At 36.1% G+C, this 24,408-nt stretch overlaps 1 protein-coding gene across 9 annotated transcripts in view; it reads right to left on the reverse strand.

Annotated features, from left to right (window-relative positions):
- The window catches only part of EHBP1 (EH domain binding protein 1), a 587,840-nt gene that overhangs the window by 55,845 nt on the left and 507,587 nt on the right, over positions 1-24,408 (reverse strand). For 7 of the 9 annotated variants that reach the window (XM_027773334.1, XM_027773333.1, XM_006152207.3 and 4 more), the window contains 6 exons: positions 21,341-21,488; positions 10,083-10,190; positions 6,873-6,997; positions 4,343-4,481; positions 4,077-4,183; positions 1,295-1,418 (listed from right to left, as the gene is read on the reverse strand). In XM_027773334.1, the coding sequence (XP_027629135.1) occupies positions 1,295-1,418; positions 4,077-4,183; positions 4,343-4,481; positions 6,873-6,997; positions 10,083-10,190; positions 21,341-21,488 (751 nt within the window). The remainder of the gene's footprint in view (positions 1-1,294; positions 1,419-4,076; positions 4,184-4,342; positions 4,482-6,872; positions 6,998-10,082; positions 10,191-21,340; positions 21,489-24,408) is intronic. The other 2 variants (XM_027773335.1, XM_014589215.2) reach the window with 1 other exon arrangement.

Raw genomic sequence — 24,408 nt, forward strand, 5'->3', positions numbered from 1 at the left:
TGTGGCTGGCCCCCCCCCCCCGAATTTTTTTTTGGTTTGGATTTAAATTTTAAGCAGTACAATCTTTTCTGCAAACAAATTCTTCCAAGAAAAGCTCACTATTTCAAATAAATCATCTCAGAGGCACTCTATTTGAAGCAAGGTGAGGGATCTAGATGCCTGCTTTCTGCTCCCTTATTGTCCTGCCAGCCCCTGAGATGCCTCTGAAGAAGCATTAGAGCTCCACAGAACATAGTATGAAACCCATTGGGCCAAATAAAGCCTAAGGTCTCTTCCTGTTCTAATATATTCTGATTTCACTAATATATGCATTTTCAAATGTCCCATATAAATGCTTATTTTTAGAGGAGTTCTTTTATTATAAATATATTTTGGGAAAATACAGAAGAGAAAGTTCAGGACATCTTTCCAATCCTAAATCATGCTACTCTACTTTAGCACTGCCATAAAATTAAGCAATTAATTAAATTAAAGGAATGAATTTTCCACTCTTATTTTTTGACAGTTTTTAAAAATATATATATACTGTAGCTTTGTTTTAATCTGGTATGAATGATCTGAATTTATTTCTCATTTTTATCCTTTTGTAGGTGTAGTATTTTTTAAAAATGCACATACATACAACACTGCTCTCTTCCAATAGCCTATTGTGCTCTTAGATCTATTCAATCACCATTGGCAATCAGCATTAAATGCCAATCTACCCTCTGGTTAGGAGCTAACTTGCTGCTCTAACCCATCTTTACAAACCTTGCTATATACCTTAATCCTTTCAAATGCAACTGTGACACAAAGTATTACAGACTTTTAAAAACCTGTTCTCTTGAAAAAAAAAAAAAAATTGTGGAGCATCAGTAAGCAGATAGTATTCTCAAATTTCAGTGATCTAGTCCATGAAGCAGTCCCCTATGCACAGTGCTCTGTTTCATGCAGTACATGGCTTTAGCTGGCCAAATCTTTTTTTTTTCCCAATGAATCAGTAGAACAGTAAAGATCTTACTTTTTTTTTAAGCAGTGGCATATCAATGAGGCACAGATGTGTATTCCAACTCTGCATGGATGAGCACACTGTTCAATAGTGCTGGCTCACACGGTATCAGGGCGAGTTATCACTTCCCATGAAGGCACTCTTATCACCAGGGCCCAGAGAGGTGGCTGCAAATCGCAGCCTTTTTATTTTCAAGGCAGTTTTGCTGAACATTCAGGCTTCAAAGATTCACACTTCCAAAACTCTATAAGAGTTTGTGAACGCTCAATTTGCCAAAACTGTTTACAGTGTAATTGGGCACCGTACCTGTGTCCATGAGATAGCGAAGGCGCTTCTCCACCAGCGCGGCACGGGTGTCAATTTGCTTTTGCTCATTCTCTAGTGCTGCCAATTCTCCTACAACATACTGACTGGTGTCTTTGAACCCTTTCTGTTAACGAGAACAAACAGGAAGGAAAAAAAAATCACTTGTAAGTTGCATTTTTCCTTTCTACAAACACTTAGTAAAGCACTTACCTAGAGAACCAAACACACCCCTAGTATCACCCTTAGTACCAAGAAGCAACTGCATGTAATTCAGAAATTTTTCATATGCATTATGTGTACCACACTTTTGTAAATAGAGAACATTTTAGTTGTTCAGTATTATAACTTCACATTCGGATTTGCCAGATTTAAAAAGTTGACACCAAGTTAAAAAAAATTCTCCTTAGAGTTAAGTCTGAATTAGTTAAGAATAAACAAAGACAGAAGATAATTTTCTTCTTCATAACTATTAAAACAAATACCAATGACATCTTTAATAAAAAAATGTAATATCTAAAAATGGAGTTTTACTAAGGAATTGATCCTGAAAGTATCCATTCTCTGAAAATCAAACAGATTTGACCTATAAAAATATAAATTAAAAAGGTAACTTTTTGTTGTGATGGTCCTATACCATTTTAAAATACTTAAAAAAAAAACAATAAATGACTAGTTTGCAATATCCCTACTTTTCCCTATAGCTGGATCCTGTATTTTAATGTGTCATTCTGTTGATATATTACTAATTACTGTAGCTGCAAATTATAACTTGACAGGTGGTTTTAAACCTTGCTACATAGGATCTAATGCAATTATTATATTGCTTTGGTTAATCTTCCATTTAGCCACGTTTGGGTTTCATTTTGAAATTTTACTTTTTACAACCATCCATGTTAAAAAAAATTATCCTTAGATACTTTATTGGAAATAGCAGCTTTATTATAAAGTGTCAGTATAGCCTTAATTTCTATTTTCATTTTATAAATTTAAATAATTAGAGGTAGTGTTATTATTTATGGTATTGTCATACAAATAGATTAATTAGAGTTCCCTTTGAATACCTGTTGACCTTTAAACATTTCTAGGGCTAAGAGACCTAAGTAGCTGAAGAATACTGAAGGAGTGCTTAAGTGATTACTCTTACCACCACCGCTCTGTAGCCTGCACTTGCAACATGATTTATTTGGCAAAATAAATGTGAATAATATTCTTCTGTCAAAACCCTTCCCTACCTAGAAGTATGTTAATATCTAAGAAGCTATGAGGAACTAACTTTCATAACTACTTAAACAAAAAATAAAATCAAGAATTATGTTAAGTACAAACATATTTTAGAATTTTCATGATCATAAACACATCTAACTGTATATATAACATATACCTTTTTAACTAACAACTAATTTGTACTCACATGTAAATTTATATCAACTTATTAAGTTGATCATGACAGTTGACAAATTTAAAGTTGAAATATTTTAAGAAATCATAAACTGTATTTCTCAGGATAGTTTAGTAAAAAAGTCACTAGTTTGGGTATTCTTACATCTCAACAGAATATATAACAAAAATTGTAACAAAATACATGCTAATGGGGACTTTAAAACCTAGAATAATCTGGAAAATACTTTTTGAAGCTACCTGTAAGATAGAGCATTTTCAAAAGGGACTTTTTCTTTTCTCATCCCTATCCAGAGGGACAAAATAAACGTGGTAGTTTACAAACACACTGTGAATAGCAAAAATATAAGGACACAGAAGTGATAAGCAACACAAAAACTTCATTGCTTTCACTGATTAGTTCAGGTAAAAGGAGTAACAAATTCCATAATCAGATTTTCTTCAGTACATAGTATACTCAGGTATTCCGTAACCTGTAAGTAATACCAAACACGTCGTAGGCTATACCACTGAGCTGTTCTTTGTCCTAAGACCACTCTAGGTCTTCCAAAGTGAACAACTTAAAATGAGAAGCTTTTGGCACCCTAAAGTGTAATTGTTAACTCCGAGTGCATGTATAGGGATTTCAAATCCAACAAAGACTTATTTTAACTGTAAAAACAATAAAAATATTTGGGATAAGCTGTGGGTAATAACAATAATTTAAAAAGTAGCACCATTAAAGAGAGCTAGGCTTCCAGACAAAAATTCAAGTTAAAACTTGTTCTTCCTGCTTCTGTCCCGCAGCTGTCCATCAAAAGCAGCTTTCTCCCTGCGGTCTATCAAATATTTCCCTCACAAATCAATTTTACACATGATCAGCCCATACCCCTACTGAGCTGAACCTCCCCGTTAATTAAGTGAAGAAATTACCATATATATTATATTAATGCAAACATCATTCAGCTAGTAATTCACGGCTGATCTGGATAATGGAAAGGTTGAACACCCATTAACCCAAGCCAACAAAATGGGTTGGCTGAGAAATTCTAGCAGGTCTCATGTGACTTTTCCCTCTAACTGCAGCTCTGCGGTATCTGCTATTGTAATAATTAAAATCCTCCCGGTAGATCAATACTGGAATCTCTTTATGGGAAGTGCCCTGATGGAAATGTCTCAAGGAAGCTGGGGCTGTGGAACTCTGAAAAATTCATTTTTTTTTATCTGACAATTATCACCACACTGCAGACTAATTCAACAGTGCACCCCTCTCACTCTGCTTTGAATGCACTGGAGATTGACATCTTAAAAAACCTAACATCTCATTTTAACAAATAAAGGCACTATTTCCACATACAGTTTGGAATTATCAGCAATCATGAAACCACACAAAAAATTAATATACATTAAGCACTTCATCTTCTGATGGCTTCCTCTGAGTTTCAGTTATCGCTGCCTTCTCCTCATTTCCTTTCTTTGTATCTTCCTGTATTGATCTCTGCCTTTTCATCTCTTAAAAAAAGGGGAGAGACATGTAAAATTATTATAAAGCTTGATATTTGTGTATTGAAATGTGGATTTACATTATCATCAGTATGAGTATGTGTGTGTTTATTTATTTAAATACTGTTAAATCATAAGATGGAAAAACATTTTAAGAAATCCTCCTACCTGGTCTATTCTCAACATAGTGACTGAAAGACTGAAGTTGAGTTTTTCTGACTGTAGAATCCTTGCTGAATACAACAGGGTTTCTAAAACGTTCTGTTGCTCTTTGTAATCGCTCTGCTCGGAGATCTTCGGTGCCATTCTAAAAGTAAAACACGTGCATGGTAAGAGAGTCCTGATTTTATAATATAAAATTACCTATTAGTCACAGAACTTCTACTGATTTAGGATGATGCTGATTTAGAAACTTCAGAAACTTTTGAAAGAAAATGGATTTTATAGTATTCTAAGAATTACAAGTTTTGTTGCCTATAATCAAAAACTTTGGGACACATGGTTTAAACCCTTGATAACTGTGACACATGAACCACTATGAAGGCTTGCTTGTGTCTTCTCCCCATGGTATGTATCATTTAAAAGCCATGTTGGCTCCAATCCCCCCCACGCCCCCCCCCCAACACACACACACTATTCTGCCCCATCGGTTTGTACAGTCCCATAGACTTGTATGACAAGAAGAACTAGTTTCTAATTTTATGCCCATTGAGATAAACCACTAATGCTGGATGAAGGCTAAAAGGTAGGATTATAATACTACCCCACTGAACTGCATTTCATCAGCTATAACTTTCCAAAGCCAGATTTGTAAGTAAGCCCTTTACAGCTAAGGAAACTACAATTATCTTTTCCAGAGCTTCCTATGTTAATACTGGTAACAAATTCAAATGGTTCTATCAACAAGAAATATCCCAGAAGACTGAACCACTGCAGTGTGTGGAAGCTGCAGATACCGAGGTGCTGTGTACCAAACAAATATTTCATTTTATACCTAATCTTTTATTATTTTTATTAAGTGTTTTGAAAGTAAATAGGGAAAGGCTAAGATGCATGACTAATAGCTAAGCCTGCTGAATGCTGAAACTGGTTATCAAAAGCTACCAAGACTTTGCCCTTCCTCTGCATTGAGACAATCAGTAATGAGGGAGCCCTCCAATGGCCTATTCTCTAGCCTCAAGGAGGCCTGGGATACAGAATCCTCAAGGGAAGGTAACAGTTTATCCTTTTCCACAAACACAGAATGCCTCATTTATAAACGTGTAAACTGCATTTTATTAAAAAAAATAAAAACCCAAAGCAGTGCCGAAAGCTTCAAGAGAACAGATGGACTCTATATATTCTTTATGAATACCATTTAAAAATCTCAACTAAAAAGATTCATACAAAAGCAAGCTGTTTAAAGCCTACCTTTTGTTGGAATAACTTTAAAAATTACCACGTAAGAGCTTTTTGGAAACCCAAACCAATTTTTCTTTGTAGATGATTAAACCATAAGAATGAAAATACCTCAATTTAAAAAAAAAAGTTATCTAATACATTTATCGTTACTATCATACTTAAAATATCTTAGTTTTACGTAGTTCAGATAGAAACAATTTTGGCTTTTTTAAAAAATCTTTTTTAATAAAAGCATAAATTCAACTGTTATCATAATAACCATCCAATAGTCTAAAACTCAAGTCTTTACCAAAATAAACAAACACAGCTAAATTGTTTTAGGCCTGGCAACATGCTAAAATATCAGTGCGATTAGCCAGCAAATCCCATCTTAAGAAACCTTTTTATGACTAGGGACTTCTGCCACTTTACAAATGTATTCCTCTAAACCCACTAATTCAGTTAGCCTTTTCAATCCATTGTATTATTCTTAGGCCAGCTTCATTCTGCATTAAATCCACTGCAGAAAGCTAAATTGAACGCAAAAAATCAGACCTGATCCAGGCTTCCTTTTGTTCAAAGATAGAGACCAAAAGTCCTCTGGTGCTGCCACACACTTTCATCACCAATTTATAGAAACCGACAATATACGGGAAAAGCAATGAAAGTCATTGTTTTGGGACTTCAAAGCATCTCTGTGTCAAGGGAAGGAAATCCTTTCAGTCAGCAAGGCAGTCCCCATAGTCCGCAGGTGGGTGAAAAGTTATACAGGACTGGAAGTGCCCTAAAGCTAAAGAAATACTAATGATACACTGTGAAGAAAAGTGGAGAACAAGTGGGTGGGGAGAGCATAGCCTAACGATAATAATATTCTTATAATGTGGCATTTTGGGTATAATGCTAGATGATGTAAGATTCATAATGGAACACTTACATTCAATCATGTCACCATCTTCAGGTGTGATAGATTTTTTTATAAATAAGATAAATTCTAGTTCATCTAAACTGGTAGAAGGTTGTGGACTGATAGAAAAACATGCTAGAATTATTTGAGCAATATTCTTCTTAGCAAAATGTATACATATAGAACTAAAAAATAGTTTCTACATACCCTCTACTTTAACGCGAAATAACAGTTTAAAGTAGTAGTTTCACTGAAAAACAATATATAAACGCTGATTACCATATTGAAAATTAATGTACTGGCTATTCAATAAAAATTTTTATACCTTGATCTTAATGTAGAGAAATTGATTTTAGGATTATAAAGCGGCAGTAGAAGCTGAAATACATGGCTACTGAGCCAAGACAGAGTTACCTTAATGTCTTGTTCTGTGCCCTCAGTTACAGCTTTCTGGGCAGCACTGGAGAGTGAGTTTGCCACCTGTGGCTGAGCTTCTAGGAGCTTCTTCAGCTTCAAGTCCACCAACTTACTGTTTTGTTCTGTTAAGTATGCAAATACCAAGAATAATCAATTGAGAAACATTTAGGTGTGCAGAAACTTAATTTTAAGTAACATCATAAAAATCCTACTATAGCTTAAAAGAAGTAAGAAAAAGACAGACATTAGGGTTGTGAGATAACATATTAGACTAGACACATGTAGAACTCTTCCCCTCCCTCCACCAAAATCATTCTCCTTATGGAATAGAGTCAACATACCTAAAGACAACTCAGTTATGTTACAGTTTATAGTAGCTATGCTTACCTGAGACTCTAAGCCTGTACATGATGCACATATTTATATAGCCACATAGGTTATACATAATAAATAAGCTATTATAACAAACTAGATATTTAAAAGAAGAAATACATTTGATTCTAGATTATGTTCTTTACAGTTTTAATCCTTTTTGTATATTAAATTTATACATATGTCACAATAAAGCAAGCTCTTAACATGATCTCAGATAGCCACATGCACACTATTAGAATTCAATATTTATGTGCATACATATGTACCAAGCATTGAAACAAATACATGTTTACAAATACCTTCTAATTAGAAGGTAGAAATATAATAAAGATTATCATGTATTTGAATGGATTAGATATAGAAATAAATTTTAAATAAATATGGCTGTAACTTTTAAAATAAACAATTTCAAATTATTTTTAGCAAGAACATTAATCTTTAATAATAAAATAGTTCAAAAAGAAGTGAAACACAAATAACTGTACTTAAGTAAATTCACACAAAGCAAGTCTTTAATAAAATGGTTGTAAAAGACATGTCAACCATTTGGTGAATGATATTTTTCAGAAAGATTAATAACTTTTCTAATTATAAGACTCTTAATAAATGCTATTATCATTATTTTCATGCAAATTGGTCAGTTTATATTGCCAGGCTTCTCTTTTAAACAATATCTGATGAACTATGGTCAAATCAAGATAAAGATTAAACAATTTAATATTAAAACATCATGACTTTAATATACATATTAAAATAAGAATTTTGGGGAAAATAAAGCTAGGATAAAAGTCATAATATATTCTACGTGCTTCCAGATTCCAGTTTGCATTCCTATTTCTTATTGCCATGAAATAAACCATTGATCTGAATTGGGAAGTTTTGACTGTAACATTTATTGGCAAACTTGAGAACTGTAAACACGCATTAGTTAACTCCAAACAAGAAGACTCCTTTTTTGGGGAATAGACTTTCCAAAAAGGATAAGAGTCAAGCCTGTTAGGACTAACATGAATTAGTCTTTAAAGTATCTCAGAAAGCTGCTGTAGCTTAAACTATAAAATATCCCCTCACCTTACCTAAGAAATGGTTGATTTTTCCTACTGCAAAATAAGGGTATATGCTTCACTTATTATCATTGATTTTATAATTCCATAAATTGAATGTTAAATCTTTAATTCTGTACTTATGAATGTCCTCAGCAATAAAAGGATATTTTTAGCTTCCAATAAGGTCTTTGGTAGTAAAAGGGTGGGTAAGCAATAACAAAAGTGCTTCAAAAAGAAAAATCAAACCTACCTAAGATTTACAGATTTTAAACAGAAATAAGTAAAAAGAAGTTCTAACATTGGGTTAAACATTTAAAAATTTTCCTTAAATATCAGCATTCTCTTGGGCTTGCACAATTATAAATACACTGACCTCTATCTAGCAAGGGTAGTGATTTACTCCTTGACCACGAAGGAGCTACATACTAATAAAAGGGCATGAGTTATCTTTGGTGTTCCTTAGGGTTAGGAAGACCCTTGGTCAACCATTTCCTGTTTTTTGGAGAAGTAATAGCATGATTTCAAACAGGGGAAGAAACAAAGCAGATTAGCACTACAGGCGCATGCCGGGAATTTAAGATGAATTTACAGGAAAAGATAAATATTAAGAATTTCACTTCTTTACTTTTAAGTCTAAAGAGATCACTAAATACTTTTTATTGCTATAAGAATTCAATTCAATAAAAACTGAACCCCTCATGTAAGAATTCAGTTCAATAAGAACTGAACCCCTCATGTAAGAATTCAGTTCAATAAGAACTGAACCCCTCATGTAAGAATTCAATTCAATAAGAACTGAACTGAAACCCTCAGGTATACAAAGCTTTGGATTGCTACTTGCTGCTGGCTTATGAAGGCAATGCCTAAGTATGCAACACACATATGAAAAACCACTAGCAACTACCTTTTAAACAAAAACTTACAAAAGTCTAGATTACCGGGACTACCAGTTAGCGTAATGGCTATGTCGCTGGACTCCCATGTAGCCAACTGCGGTTCGAGGCCCAGACCCGGTGGCTTAAACTCACGCCAGGCGCGTGTGCGTGCGTGCCTAGGATCCTGAGAGGAGAATGGAGGAGAAGGGATTGCGGTGTGGCATCCCCCCTGGGCGGTGATTTCTCGCTTTCTATCTCTCAGTCTCTCTCTGTCTTTCTGGCGAGTGCACGTGCCCTATAGCAAAAACCTCTCAAAAAAAAAAAAAAAAAAAAAAGTCGATTACCAATATGATTTACTGATTTATTTATATAAGACATATAAGACACTTAATAGCAGTCTGTATAAGTAGTTTACAAAGGGTCTTGTAATACATAAAACAATTGATTAGCAATAGTATTTAAAGTTAGCATAAAATTGGCAAAATAATATTACAATGAAGATGGTAAATTCTAAACTAAGTCAGAAAATCTGATCCATGGTTTTAGATTTACATTTGGCGTAGACCATGGACACTTCATATATATTTAACAACGTCCCAACGAAATATTTAAGCTGAGATGGGAAACAATTACCGAATGCCAATGAATTCTCACTGAACATGCAATGTCATAGTGAATCTTAGCTTAGTAATAAGAGAACAGAAACTGCAACTTGCTTTCGAATTATTATTTTTAATATTCATTCTAAAACAAAATTTAAAAACTGATGAAACGTGGATTTAACTAAATGATTTACGAAGGTATAAAATGTAGTGAAATTACCAAAATAACTTATTGATGAGATAAAAAAAAAAATGACTATAAAGCTTGTGATGCAGCAGGACACAAAATATTTTATAATTTGAAATTACCGGGAGTATCAAGGTCATTTTCTAAATTAGTAAGTTCATCTCCACCTCCTTCAACAAAGCCTTCGGGAATCTCTTCATTAGTATCTATCTCGATATTTTCATTTTCATCTGTAGGAACATGTAGCAATAATGTTAGTATGTTATTTATCAAATCATTTTCCCAAAACACTAACAAAGAAAAACCAGTATCTTAATGACAGTTATTCAAACTCAGGTTTGATGCAGATAAGCAAGTTAAAAAATTAGTTTTAAGTTACATTTTCACTATTAGATTAACATTTATATTTTACATTCATATGTCAAAGATGAATTATCACATCAAAGCAGATGCAAAGGTTTTGACAATTTGCCACACCCTGTCTCTGAATCGCTGAGCTCATTGAGCTCCTGTATTTTTCTTTTTCTTTTTCCTTTTTTTTTCTTTTTTCTTTTTTGGCTATTGGGCATGTGTGCTTGCCAGAGAGAGACAGAGAAAGAGAGAGAAAGTAAGAAATCACCCCCTAGGGGGAATGACCACGCCTCAATCCCTTCTCTTCCTGCCTCCTCTTGGGATTTTGGGCATGTATGCACATGCATTTGGCATGATTTTCAAGCCACTGGGCCTGGGACTCAAACACAGTGTTGGCTATGTAGGATCCATCTGCTTTAACCTCCATGTGACCTGTCAGCCCAAGCTCCTATATTTTAAAGTATAACCCATTAGTAATATCTAATAATAGCATACAAAGATAAAGTCAATTTGGTGATAAATCATCTAATATTTCCATATTTCACATTTTGTCATTTATTAAATATAAATACATAACAAATCAGTTCCTATAAACCTGTAGCTATATTTAATGAAGACCTGAGTGCTTTTGCATATTATCTTAAAAGCTAATGAACAGATTAAGAATGAACCAGAATAGACAGTACCTTTATATAATGGAAGGATCAAAACAACTAAGTCAATAGATCTTAGAAGAGCTAAAGTTGGGAAAAATTGTTATCCAAAATTAAATACATGGGAATGAGGATATCTTACACTATTTGTCGCTTTCTGAAACTGTACATCTTAATGCTTGACTTTAAAAAAAAATATTTATTTAATTCCATTTGTCATTATTATCTTTTTAACTTGACCACACAGAGATAGAGAGAGAGAAAGAGAAAGCAAGAAAGCAAGCCGCCAGGTCCAGGACTCAAACCAGGGTTGGCCATGTGGGAGTCCAGTGCCCCTATCTACCACGCCACCAGCTGGCCTCCATGATTTTGATTTTTGAGTAAATACTTACCATGGGTGTTAATATTTAAAATAATAGCTTACATTTATTGATGACTCCCATTTACTGTGTAAGCCATTATATAAGAATGGAACAAAGTAAAAAGATTGAAATATGTTCCCCTGTCAAGTTATATGGGTAAAAAGTATAGAGATGAAAACATCGTTAAATGCTTTTAAAGAAATAACTAAGGCATTACACTTAGCTATATTATTTAAGTACAATCAGAATAGACAGTACCTTTATATAATGGAAGGATCAAAACAACTAAGTCAATAGATCTTAGAAGAGCTAAAGTTGGGAAAAATTGTTATCCAAAATTAAATACATGGGAATGAGGATATCTTACACTATTTGTCGCTTTCTGAAACTGTACATCTTAATGCTTGACTTTAAAAAAAAATATTTATTTAATTCCATTTGTCATTATTATCTTTTTAACTTGACCACACAGAGATAGAAAGAGAGAGAGAAAGAGAAAGCAAGAAAGCAAGCCGCCAGGTCCAGGACTCAAACCAGGGTTGGCCATGTGGGAGTCCAGTGCCCCTATCTACCACGCCACCAGCTGGCCTCCATGATTTTGATTTTTGAGTAAATACTTACCATGGGTGTTAATATTTAAAATAATAGCTTACATTTATTGATGACTCCCATTTACTGTGTAAGCCATTATATAAGAATGGAACAAAGTAAAAAGATTGAAATATGTTCCCCTGTCAAGTTATATGGGTAAAAAGTATAGAGATGAAAACATCGTTAAATGCTTTTAAAGAAATAACTAAGGCATTACACTTAGCTATATTATTTAAGTACAATCAGTTGAGAGATCTTTTCTATAGACTCTGCTTAGCATAACTATTTCATATAAGTGAACATTTCACAAAAGCAAGCATCTTCGAATTCACTATCCTCTTAAATTCTTCTTTAAATAATTTTATAGTTTAGCAAATCAATTAGCAAATATTTTCTGAGCGTTAAAAGGTATTCAGAACCTTTACTCAGCATTGCTTTGTGTCAGAGATAGTTCACTCGTAATAGTTCTGGGCATTAGGTGCAGTGCTTTGTTCTTCCCAATCAGCATCCACTGATTTTATTTACCATAATGATTCTTGAATGAAAGCACAAAATTTAACACTCGTTCATTTATTTTAGAAACTTCTGTGTACTGTACATAATTTGCAAAATGCTATATAAGATGTTGAGGAGACACTAAATTGAACACATTTATTCTGCCTTAAAAGCATACATTCAAATATGCTTGAATGTTAGAATACCGTGTCGGAGAGGTGTTATGGGGTAAAGATAAGGGGTAGAGAAAATTCAAAAGACAAAAAGATTACTCTTTGCCAATTACACCAAGAATGTTTTCCTACAAGCATTAACCTTTAAATTAGGTCTTGAGAAATGTATAGGATGTCAAGAGGTGTAACTGAGGGGAGGGCACTGTAGGCATGAAAGCAGGAACAGGTAGGTTATGTTCTGAGAGAGAATGCTGTAAAGTCCTATTTGGCTCTAGTATACTTGAAGGGAAATAAGAGAAGGCAAGACTTAAAAGGCAAAACTGCAGAGAGCCCTAAAGGGCAGAATGGGAAGTTTAAATTTTACTTGGTAAGAATAAAGAGGCAGGGCCAGCAGGTGGCATAGTGGTTAAAGGTGCTAGACTCCCACATGAATGACGATGGTTCAAGTCCCAGATGTGGTGGCTTCCTTTCTTCACTTTCTCTCTCTCTCATCAAATTGGAAAATAATAACAATTAAAATAAAATAATTCTCAAAAAAAAAAAAAAGGAATGAAGAGGCACTGGTACTCTAACATGATCCTCACTGTGCTTTAGAATATTAATTCAACAGCAGTCTGTATAAGCAATTTCTTTCTTTTTGTTTTGGAGAGGTTTTTGCCATAGGGCACATGTGCATGCCAAAAAGACAGAGAGACAGAAAGCGAGAAATCACCCCCAGAAGGCATGGCCACGCCGCCATCCCTTCTCCTCCATTCTCCTCTCGGGATCTTGGGCACACATGCACACGTGCCTGGCATGAATTTAAGCCTCCGGGTCCGGGACTCAAACCATGGTTGACTACATGGGAGTCCAGCGACATAGCCATTACACTAACTGCTGGTCCCTGTATAAGCAATTTCAACCAAAGTGTTTTATTGTAATCAGTTGTGAAATATGTAGAATTTATTACTAGCATAAGCACTGAAGCTTGTATCTTTTACAAATTAGAGTAGCTTCAATATTATTACTATATCATTCTTGCTTATATCCTTATAAGCCCTGTGAAAGAAAAAGTGATCTAAGATTGTGCATGGAAACTTAACATGCTTGTGATACCATTCTTCATGCACGATTGCTGCTCTAGATGTTAGAATGAAGAACAGAAAGGCTGAAGGCAGGAAATCTAGGTTGAAGACTGTTATAATCCCAGGCAAGCAGTATGGAGAGCCTAACCAGAGTAAAGGAACTGGAAGTGAGTATTATACACTTTGAAAATCAAATGAATATTGGTTGTGGGAGAAGAGACACTGAGTATGGGTGAGGTGGACACTATAATCACCTCTCTGGCCTAAGTGATTAGAACAATGCCATTATTGTGAAAAGAAAATAGTTAAGTCTGGAAATGTAGTCAGATACAAGTACTTTCAGGTTCCAGGGATATGTAGAGAAGTATTACCTACTTATATAGTGCCAGGTTCCTATATGATGCTAAACAGGAGCCATTCATTTTATATCCAGACTAAACAAAATCTTTATCTATCCTTCCACCCACCAGTAACAGTGAGTATATTAACTCAATGTTTATACTTATTGCTAATGTTAGAGAAGAAGATTACTTCTTGGGAGGGTAAGGCCAAAAATTGATCTCCTATACAGCTTAGGTCTTAAGCATGGATTTCCACTTTCTTTCCATTCACTGACTTTGGTTTTACGATGAACTTTGAATTCTTCCCAAAAGGAATGTTACACATTTCCTAACACTTGTGGAAATGCTGTAAATGCATTCTATCAGAACTAAAGTGTGTGCATGTATTTATATTGCATCAACAGGTGAGCAAGGAAAAATGTAAACTAGAGACCCATTGCACAACAGAAACTGGTATGCAAGTATGGCATGTATTATGAGTGGGGAAAAAGGTCAAAGGAGATTAGATATGTGCTGGAATGTGAAAATGCATTCTACTTGACACTGCATAGCACTATAAGCAAATAGGAAATCCCAATATGTGATTTAAAAAAATTTTTTTAAAGGATTATTTCCTTTATTTTATCATTATTGTTATTTTTAATTTGACCAGAGCGAGACACACACACACACATACACACACAGAGAGAGACAGAGAGAGAGAGAGAGAAAACAAGACATCAGGTCTGGGACTTGAACTGTAGTCAGCCACATGGGAGTCCAGCGACCCTAACCACGATGCCACCAGCTGGTCCCCAATATATGATTAACAGCCCAACAATAAGGCCAGTCTCACACTTTCAATTATAGGCAAGTTGAATGAAGCCAAGATATTTGGTGTTAAAAACAAAACAAAAAAATAATATCTGCAATTTGAAAAAAAGAAACTTAGGGCTGGCAGGTGGCATGGTGGTTAAGGCGGCTGTACTCGCACATAGCTGACTATGGTTCAAATCCCAGATCTGGAGTTTGCTTTCTCATTTTCTTTCCCTCTCTCTAGTCAACTTCAAAAAAAGAAAATAAAGGGACCAGCAGTCAGCATAATGGCTATGTTGCTGGACTCCCACGTAGTCGACCGTGGTTTGAGTCCCGGACCCAGTGGCTTAAACTCACGCCGGGTACGTGTGCATGTGTGCCCAAGATCCCGAGAGGAGAATGGAGGAGAAGGGATTGCAGCATGGCCATTCCCCCTGGGGGGTGATTTCTCGCTTTCTGTCTCTCTGTCTGTCCGGCGAGTGCATGCGCCCTATAGCAAAAACCTCTCCAAAAAAAAAAGAAAAGAAAAACAATGACAATGAAAATGTACTTCCCAGGGGAAGGCTACTCTGTATCCCTTTTCCTCAATTTTCCTCTTCAGATTTTGGAACACATGCCTGACATGTTTTTGAAGATGCAGCTCTTGGACTAGAACTACGCTGTTGGCCACATGGGTTCCAGCTACCTTAATCACTGTGCTACTAACTGGCCCAATATATTATTACTACTTTAAAAAAGTAATTATTTATTTTATTTATTATTATTGTTATTATCATTTTTAAGTTTGCCATAGGGTGCATGTGCTCACCAGAGAGAGACAGAGAGGGAAAGTGAGAAAATAAGCCACAGGGTGCAGGATTTGAACCACAGCCAATTGAGAGTCCAGCACCCCAACCATCACACCACCTGCTGGCACCCCCTACAATATATTATGAATAGAAAATAAAATTATTGAAGGTCTGTAAGATTTTAATTCAGCTCAACGAATATCGATAAAACTATTTGCTATAGCTGGGACAATAAGGATCATGTAGGCACACAGATATTCTCATGGACAAAATCTTTTAAAAATATATTTTCTTTATTCATTTGAAATGCAATACAAAGCATACTACTATTACTAAATCAAAGAGACATAAAAATATCAGTTTAAAGTCAAACGATCCTGGGGCCAGCAGATGGCATGGTGGTGAAGGCACTTGACTCCCACATAGTCAACCACAGTTGAGTCCCAACTCAGTGGCTTAAAAATCATGCTGGGAGTGTGTCTATGTGGGCCCGAAATCCTGAAGGGAGAAAGAACAAGAAGGGACTGCAACATGGCAGGGGTAATTTCCCCCAGGAGTAATTTCTTCCTTTCCTTCTCTGTCTCTTTCTAGTGAGTATACACATCCTATGGCAAAAACCTAAAAAAAATAGAAAAAAGAAAAAGAAAAAAAGGTTAAATGATCCTAACCTAGCTCAAACCAAAGTGGTATCCATGTAATAAATATATATGTAAAAATATAAAATATAATACATAAAATGGTATAATACTTAACATAATATCATCTAAAAATAAGGTAGCCACTTTCCTTGTAAATATTTATTAAGGGTTCTTTGAACCCTTAATAAAAATTTAACATTTATTTGGCCAAAACAAAACCTCACTACATTCCCGAAGCATCAATTTAGGCCATATTCTCTAACCACAATGCCATAAAACTAAAAACAAAAAACCACCAAACTTTGTCCCCAAGCAACATCCATGCAAGAAAATGAAATCACAAATTTGTTACACAGAATGAGGATTTTAAAAGGAGGCCATTACAGGTCTATAATTATAAAATGATACAGAATTTTTAAAAAATTGTAGCATACTATCATATCACCTGATTCTCTTATAAGCCTTATGTCAACTTGTAGACAAGTAAAAGTTAGGCTGTAGCTCCTAAGACACGTCAATTCTGTTATTTACCCAAGAATTGGGTTATTCTGCATTAAGATATAAGCAGGTTAAGTGAATACATGGCAATCCATGACCTAAAGTATCATGTATGTATTTCTTAATGGATACCATGAAATTGAAGGCACCTCATCTCAAATTCAGAAAGTTTTTTTTTTTTCTTCCTATTTTTACTGAGGCTACTTGCTGCTTGAGAGGAGGAAAAATATGAATTTTCCAAGTGAGTTCAGGTAGTGAGTCAACATGACGATCATGTTCAAGATATTCTCTGTGTTGTGCATCCACTTTACTGTGTTGACTCTTCACTAAGTGCTCTTCTTTGTCACTCCAGACAACTGCTTCTAAAATATTCCTATCCTAGTAGTCTATCTAGATTGGTCTCAAATTATTTTGTTCTCTTTCTTTCACAGTATTCCTTAGAACACTTTTTTCCTCAGACAATTGATTTCTATTGGTCATTGGGAGAGTAGACATGAATCTGTGAATTCTTTCTCCTGATTTATCAAACTTTAAGAGAGTCATTTCCATTTAAGAATTCGATTCTTGTGAACCCAGGTGAATTTGGAACATGCTATGCAGGAGTTAGCTAACTATAGAGAAATGGCAAAATCTACCCTGCAACCTTTTAAAGATAAATAACAGCCACCCGTGGGCTAGCCCCTAAGGGGTTGACAGTGGTTAAGCATAATGCATCAGGAGCTGGATCTTATGTAGACAACCTGGTTTAAAATCCTGGCCTGACAACTAGAAAAACACACTAGGGGCACGCGTATACATGGCCCAAATCATAATGGGATGTTGAAATGGAGGAAAAGAGATTTAGGTGTGACTATCCCCCTGGGGAGTGGGGTGGTTCTAGCTCTTTCTGGTAATTAAAGTGAAAACAACCAACCAAAAACCAACCATGCTATTCACTCCCATGTTGTTCAAGGCTGCTTTGAAGCTATAGGGGTAGCTGAGACGGAGACCATACGACCTGTACAGTCTATAAAGTATTTACTGTGCCCCTTCCCAGAAGTTTGCTGAATTCTGTCCTAATGGTCAACACTGCTCAGTGGATGACACGTATAGATGAATGGTTGAAATTCAGGCAGGAATTCTGTTTTAAATGTCTCTCCCCAAGTCCCAGTCTTAATAGCTACAGCTTCGACCATAGCAGATTTAGTCTGAAGCCAGAGTAGACCTAGTCTGATCCATTTCTCTTTATGAAGACAGGTCAAGACATAGCACTGAGGATACAGAACAGGCCTGCTCTATTTGTCTTGTCTTTTAACAAAAGAATTATTTTATTTAACTTAAGCTTTATTTATTTAATCATTTATTTTAATTTGACCAGAGAGGGTCAGACCACAAAAGAGAGAAAAAGTGAGAAAGCAAGCCACCAGGTCTGGAACTCAAACTGCAGTTGGCCATGTGGGAGTCCAGAGCCCTTAACCACCATGCCACCTGACAGCCCTGTCTATTTTTTTTTAAAAGAATTATTTATTTAATTTATTTTATACTATTTTTAAAAATTATTTATTTATTCAATTCCATTTGTTATTATTTTTTTCAATTTGACCAGACAAGAGACCGAGAGAGAAAGAAAGGTAAAGTGAGAGAGTAACTGCCAGGTTCAGGACTTGAACAGTGGTCAGACATGTGAGAATCCAGTGCCCTTAACCACCATGCCACGTGCTGGGCTCCTAGTACTATTATTTTTTTAAAGAATTATTTTTATTTGACATTCATTCATTCATTCATTTATTTAAATTTGACCAGAGAGGGACAGTGAGAGTGAGAGTGAGAGAATGAGAGAGAGAGAGAGAGAGAGAGAGAAAGTGAAAGCAAGCCACCAGGTTGGGGCTTGAACCGCAACCAGTCTTGTGGGAGTCCAGTGCTCTTAACCACCACACCACCTACCAGTCCCATATTTATTACTATTACTATTTAATTTTGCTATAAGACATGTGTGTTAACCAGGGACAGAGAGAGAGAGAGATAGAAGGAAAGTAAGAAAGCAAATCACCAGGCCTGGGACTCAAACTGGGACTCAAACTGCAGTCAGCCATGTGAGAGTCCAACACCCTAATCACTCTGCCACTTACTGGTCCCTGCTCCATTTGTCTTAGGTCTCACTAAGAGCCCATCATCTGGGGGCCAGTAGATGGCATTGTGGTTATGGTGCTGAACTCCCACATGGCCAACTGCAGTTTGTGTCCTGGTCTCCATGGCTTGAAAATCACACCAGGTGTTTGGGCATATATGCCCAAGATCCTAGGAAGAGAACAGAGGAGAAGGGATTATGGCATGGTCATCCCCCCATCGCAGGGGGTGGTGGTGGTGATTTCTCACTTTCCCTATCATTGTTTCTCTTTGTCTGCCTAGTGCATGCATCCTATGGCAAAAACAACTTTTTTTTTTTTTAAAGAGCCTGTCATCTGATAAGTTACTATTTCCAACATCCAAGATATGCTGTGTCTCATGTGAGAGATGGATTATGCTCATTTTGGTATTTTTCTTTTTTTTGGCTATAGGGCGCATGCGCTCGCCAGAAAGACAGAGACAGAGAGACAGAAAATGAGAAATCACTCCCCAGGGGGTTGGCTACACTGCAACCCCTTCTCCTCCATTCTCCCCTCTGGATCTTGGGCACGTATGCACACGTGCCCAGCGTGAGTTTAAGCCACCAGGTCCGGGACTCAAACCGCGGTCAGCTACATGGGAGTCCAGTGACATAGCCATTACGCTAACTGCTGGTCCCACTTTGGTATCTTTAGGGACAGAGAACCTGACTCTTCAGAAGGTTCTATTGCATCATCTGTCCAATCCCGCTCTCTCTTCATTTAGCCAGGCACTCCCTGTTTTAGTCTGTACTTCCTTGGCAACTCCACAGATCCAATCTTCACTTGTCCTTTTTTTTACCATGTTTATTTACTTTGACTATCAAAAGATGCCAAATTCAAGCCTTCATTTTTGCTCATTACCAAGAAAGGAAGATACTTACTTTTTTGGTTGTAACACTGGCAGTTTCTTTGCCTAGTCTATCTAGTTTAAGCTTAACCTCAACTAGAGTTGGATTATAAAGACAGAATCAACTACATACCTGACTCGTTCATTAATTACAATTTTTTAATTCTTAGACATTCTAGACAATTTTATCTATCATTATCTGCTCACCATCAGGAGATAAAAATTAAAGAGATACTGCATGCATCTCCATTTTAATATTCCACAGGAAGGTGACATTATGAATATGGGGTTTTTCTATCGTTCAGCAATGCAAGAAAAAGAAAAAATGTGCAAAACTTACTTAGTAATATTTATAATGAAAGAAACAACTTGTTATGAATAATAAATGAAAGAGGGGCCAGCAGGTGGTTGACTGCAGTTCGAGTCCCGGACCTGGTAGCTTGCTTTCTCACTTTCCTTCTCTCTCTGGTCAACTTAATAATTGAAATAGAAATATTCTGGGAATGCTTCTTGAATATACTCTTTTAAAAAAACTGCAGAAAGTTCCAAATTGGGCTAGCTGGTGGTGTGGTAGTTAAGGCAGCTGGATCCCACATGGCCAACTGTGTGAGTTGGAGTCCCATGCCCTGTGGCTTGAGAAATACACTGAGAATTGTATGCATGTATGCCCCAAATCCTGAGAACAGAATGGAGGGGAAGGGATTGAGGTGTGACCACCCTCCTGGGAAGGTGTTTTCTCATTTTCTCTCTTTCTGTCTCTCCATCTCTCCAGCATGCACATGTGTTATACAGCAAACTAAGAAAAAAAAATTCCAAAGTAAAGACGTCCTGGGGGCCGGCAGGTGGTATGGTGGTTATGGGTGCTGGATTCCCATATGGCCAACCACAGTTCAAGACCCAGATCTGGAGGCTTACTTTCTTATTTTCCCTCTCTCTCTCACTCTGTCCCTCTCTGGTCAAATTAAAACATAAATAAATAAATCGATAAAGTTAAATATAATAACTCAAAAAAATCAAACCAAACCAAACCAAACCAAAACAAAGATGTCCAAATTGAGCACTGAGAGGTAAAATTTAAATTCTATTTAATTATATAGTCCCTGTTCTAACATCAAGCTTAGACTAATACTTGCAGATATTGATAAAGACCCTCTTGAGAGTAAGGAGAGAAAGAAGATGAAGAAGAAATGTATATAGGACTTATTCAAAATGCTTACACATTAGGTTATAAGGTCAGAATATTGTTAAAGCTACTTTCTAAAGATCTCATTCAAAATGAAAATCTTTCATGGCAAAGCTCACCACTTACAAGTCTTATGATATAGATTGTGAGGACTTGATTACATTTTATTTACTCCTGATGTAATTAATGAAGCATTATAGGATATCACAGACTGAGGTCTGTATGAGCTTCTTATTAAATCATTTTCTTAAAAGATTATTTCTTGAGTTGTTGAAGATTAAGCAAAAAAGCTGACTCAGAAAAAAGCAACTTCTGATTTACTATGCTTCCTTTAGGTTTTCTACAACATATCAATAGGTTAGAAACTTTTATGTTTTTAATGCAACATTTTGAAGTAAGAATTAAAAAGTCCCAAAAGGTCCACTGTGGATTTCTGAGTTGTCTGTAGAATATGATACAAGATTCTTTAACTCACCTCCAGATGCCTTTGACCTTTCTTTCAACTTTTCTGCAGCCATTTCACCATAGCTGGGAAGTTCTGACATCTTCACTCCAGATCGAGCTTCTGCTATTAGCTGACGAGCTCGCTCTCTCAGCTGCCGATGTCGCTCTTCATCTTGCTGCTAAGATATATTGAACAGTTGCCAACTCAGTAATTGACAGAAATGCAATTTCATTTTCAATCTGATCATCATGATAGTAACTGGTTTACAGCATGGTGCTTGGCCCACATTATAAATAGGATGCTCTATATCAGTTGGATGTCACACCATTTTAAAAAGACATCCTAAAATCAGATTTTTAAAAAATATACACAAATTACTGTATTGAAATGTCCATTAAATATTCAAACTAAATAATACCTAGCAATACTTGTTACTAAGAAAGCATCAGGAATTATTATGAGTTAGAGAACTGGACTTAGAGAAAAAATGTCACAATACTGAGAACAGAATTTCAGCTAATATCTTATTTTTTAAGAATAGAATTTTACTTGCTATTTTCTAATAAAAACATACAGTACTGGCAAAAAAGACATCTTTGACAGCAGAAAATGCTGCTATCCCATGTTGAGCGAATACAGAGAATGGTATTTGGAGAGGGCTGGAGTAAGGGTAAGGATAGTATACACTTCTGATTTTAAAAATATCAGAACTCAGAATGAAGTGAAATTCTTTTTGGTAATCCTCTCTCCCCCCAGATGCACAATGAGAGAAAGAGAGAGAGAAAAAAAAAAAAAACTCTAATGTGTTTTTTGATATTTAAAATAACTAGAAACTACAGATAATTAGATAAGACAGCTGTTGCCTACTGAAAACGGGTTATCATAAATTACATATAATCAATGTGAAACTGCTTTGTAAACTGGAAACATATAAAATAAGACATTATTGTAATCAAATAAAGACTGAAATAATCTGGTCCCAACATTTTTCTTTAAGGTTTTTGCCACAGGACATGCATGCTTGCCAAAGAGAGACAGCGAGTGAGACAAAGTGAGGAATTATCCCCTAGGAGGAACAGCCACACCACCATTCCTTCTCTTCCATTTTCCTCCTGGAATTTTGGGCATGCATGCACATGCACCTGCTATGATTTTCAAGCAGCCAGGTCCAGGGCTCGAAATGTGGTCAGGCATGTGGGAGTCCAGTGCCTTAACTACTATGCCACTTGCTAGCCCTAGTCCCAACATATTTTAATAGGATTATCTCCAATTAACATTTCCCAATCTCCATAAAATCTCATAAAATCTCACACTTATTCATACAGAATTGCTTGTATCATTGCTTGTACATGTTTCATGTACCTCTTCTGGAATGTGTTTCCCTCATCATAACTCCTAATCATTCCACAAGATTCAGTTTAAATTCACCAAACCTTCCCAGATTAGATCTCCTTCCTCTTGCTGGTGGAATAAAGTGTTCCTTTATCTATATTACTATACTCTGTGTGTGTGTGTGTGTGTGTGTGTGTGTGCTATGTAATGGCTATGTAATGATCTGTCAAGTTACATTACAATTCTATAGAGATGCCTCCTTTCCACTACCTTGAGCTACTTGAAGTAGGCACTATATCTAATTTATCTTTTTATCTTGAGTCTGTACATACCTCTGTACCAAAGAAATATTTCAAGCATAAAACCTTACTATTTACACTCTCAAAAAAACTTATAATATAGAGGGAAAGATAAAATTGCTGTGATAAGGACTTTGATTAAACTGTAAGAGTTCAGGAGAAATTTTTGGCAGAGGGGCAAACAAAAGGTGTCATGGCATCACAGATTTGAGGTGGGCTTAAAGAATAAATAGGAATAGGGACCAGCAGTTAGCGTAATGGCTATGTCGCTGGACTCTCATGTAGTTGACTGTGGTTTGCGTCCTGAACCCGGTGGCTTAAAACTCACCCCAGGCACATGTGCGTGCGTGCCCAAGATCCGAAGAGGAGAATGGAGGAGAAGGGACTGCAGTGTGGCCATACCTCTGGGGGGTGATTTCTCACTTTCTGTCTCTATGTCTCTCTCTGTCTGTCTGGCGAGTGCACACGCCCTAAAGCAAAAACCTCTCAAAAAAAAAAAAAAAAAGAATAAATAGGATTTGGAATGGCTACAGAAGGCAGCTGATAGTCAGGCAGGTCAATATAGGAGAGACGGGAAGTTAGGAACAGAACAAAGATGTAGCGGCAAGAAAGTATATTGGGGAAAAGAACATAAATTAGTTTCCCTGAGCATAGGGCAAAAATAATGATAGAATAACAAGGCAAGAAAAACCAAGATACAATAAAGACCCTGTCAAACGTGGAATGGCTAGAGAAGGCAGCTGATAGTCAGGCAGGTCAATATAGGAGAGACGGGAAGTTAGGAACAGAACAAAGATGTAGCGGCAAGAAAGTATATTGGGGAAAAGAACATAAATTAGTTTCCCTGAGCATAGGGCAAAAATAATGATAGAATAACAAGGCAAGAAAAACCAAGATACAATAAAGACCCTGTCAAACGAGGTTAAATGCTTTATTCTAAAGACTGTGGGACTGGTGCTACAGGTGGAGTGATGGTTAAGAGTGCTTGACTCCCACATGACTGACCATGGGTTCAAGTCCCAGACCTGTTGGCTTGCTTTCTCACTTTCCCTCTCTCTTGCTCTGTCTCTCTCTGGTCAAATTAAAAAAAAAAATAAGTAAAGTTAAATAAAATAATTCTTAAAAGAGTATGGAACTAGTAAAGGTTTTGTTTTTATGTGTATTTATGTTTTTAATCTAGGGGAATGACCAACGAGAGGTGTATTGAGAAAGATTATTCTAGCAACAGTGTATATGATAGATCGATGAAGAATGACGGGAAAGATCCTCCTTAGGAGCCTCTCATTAATCGCCCAAGGAAACTGTGATAAGATCCTGGATTAGAAAGATGGAAAGGTGGAAGTGGTACCTGTACCATCTGGGTAACAGGTTAGATGTGGAGGGAGGGAAAAATAATCAGAAGTTTTAAACATGGGCAACTAGTATAACTATGGGACTAAGAAGAAAGGCAGAGGAAGTCTAGGGAAA

Source organism: Tupaia chinensis, unplaced genomic scaffold, assembly GCF_000334495.1.
Source record: "Tupaia chinensis unplaced genomic scaffold, TupChi_1.0 Scaffold000341_1, whole genome shotgun sequence".
In the NCBI taxonomy this organism is placed as follows: domain Eukaryota; kingdom Metazoa; phylum Chordata; class Mammalia; order Scandentia; family Tupaiidae; genus Tupaia; species Tupaia belangeri.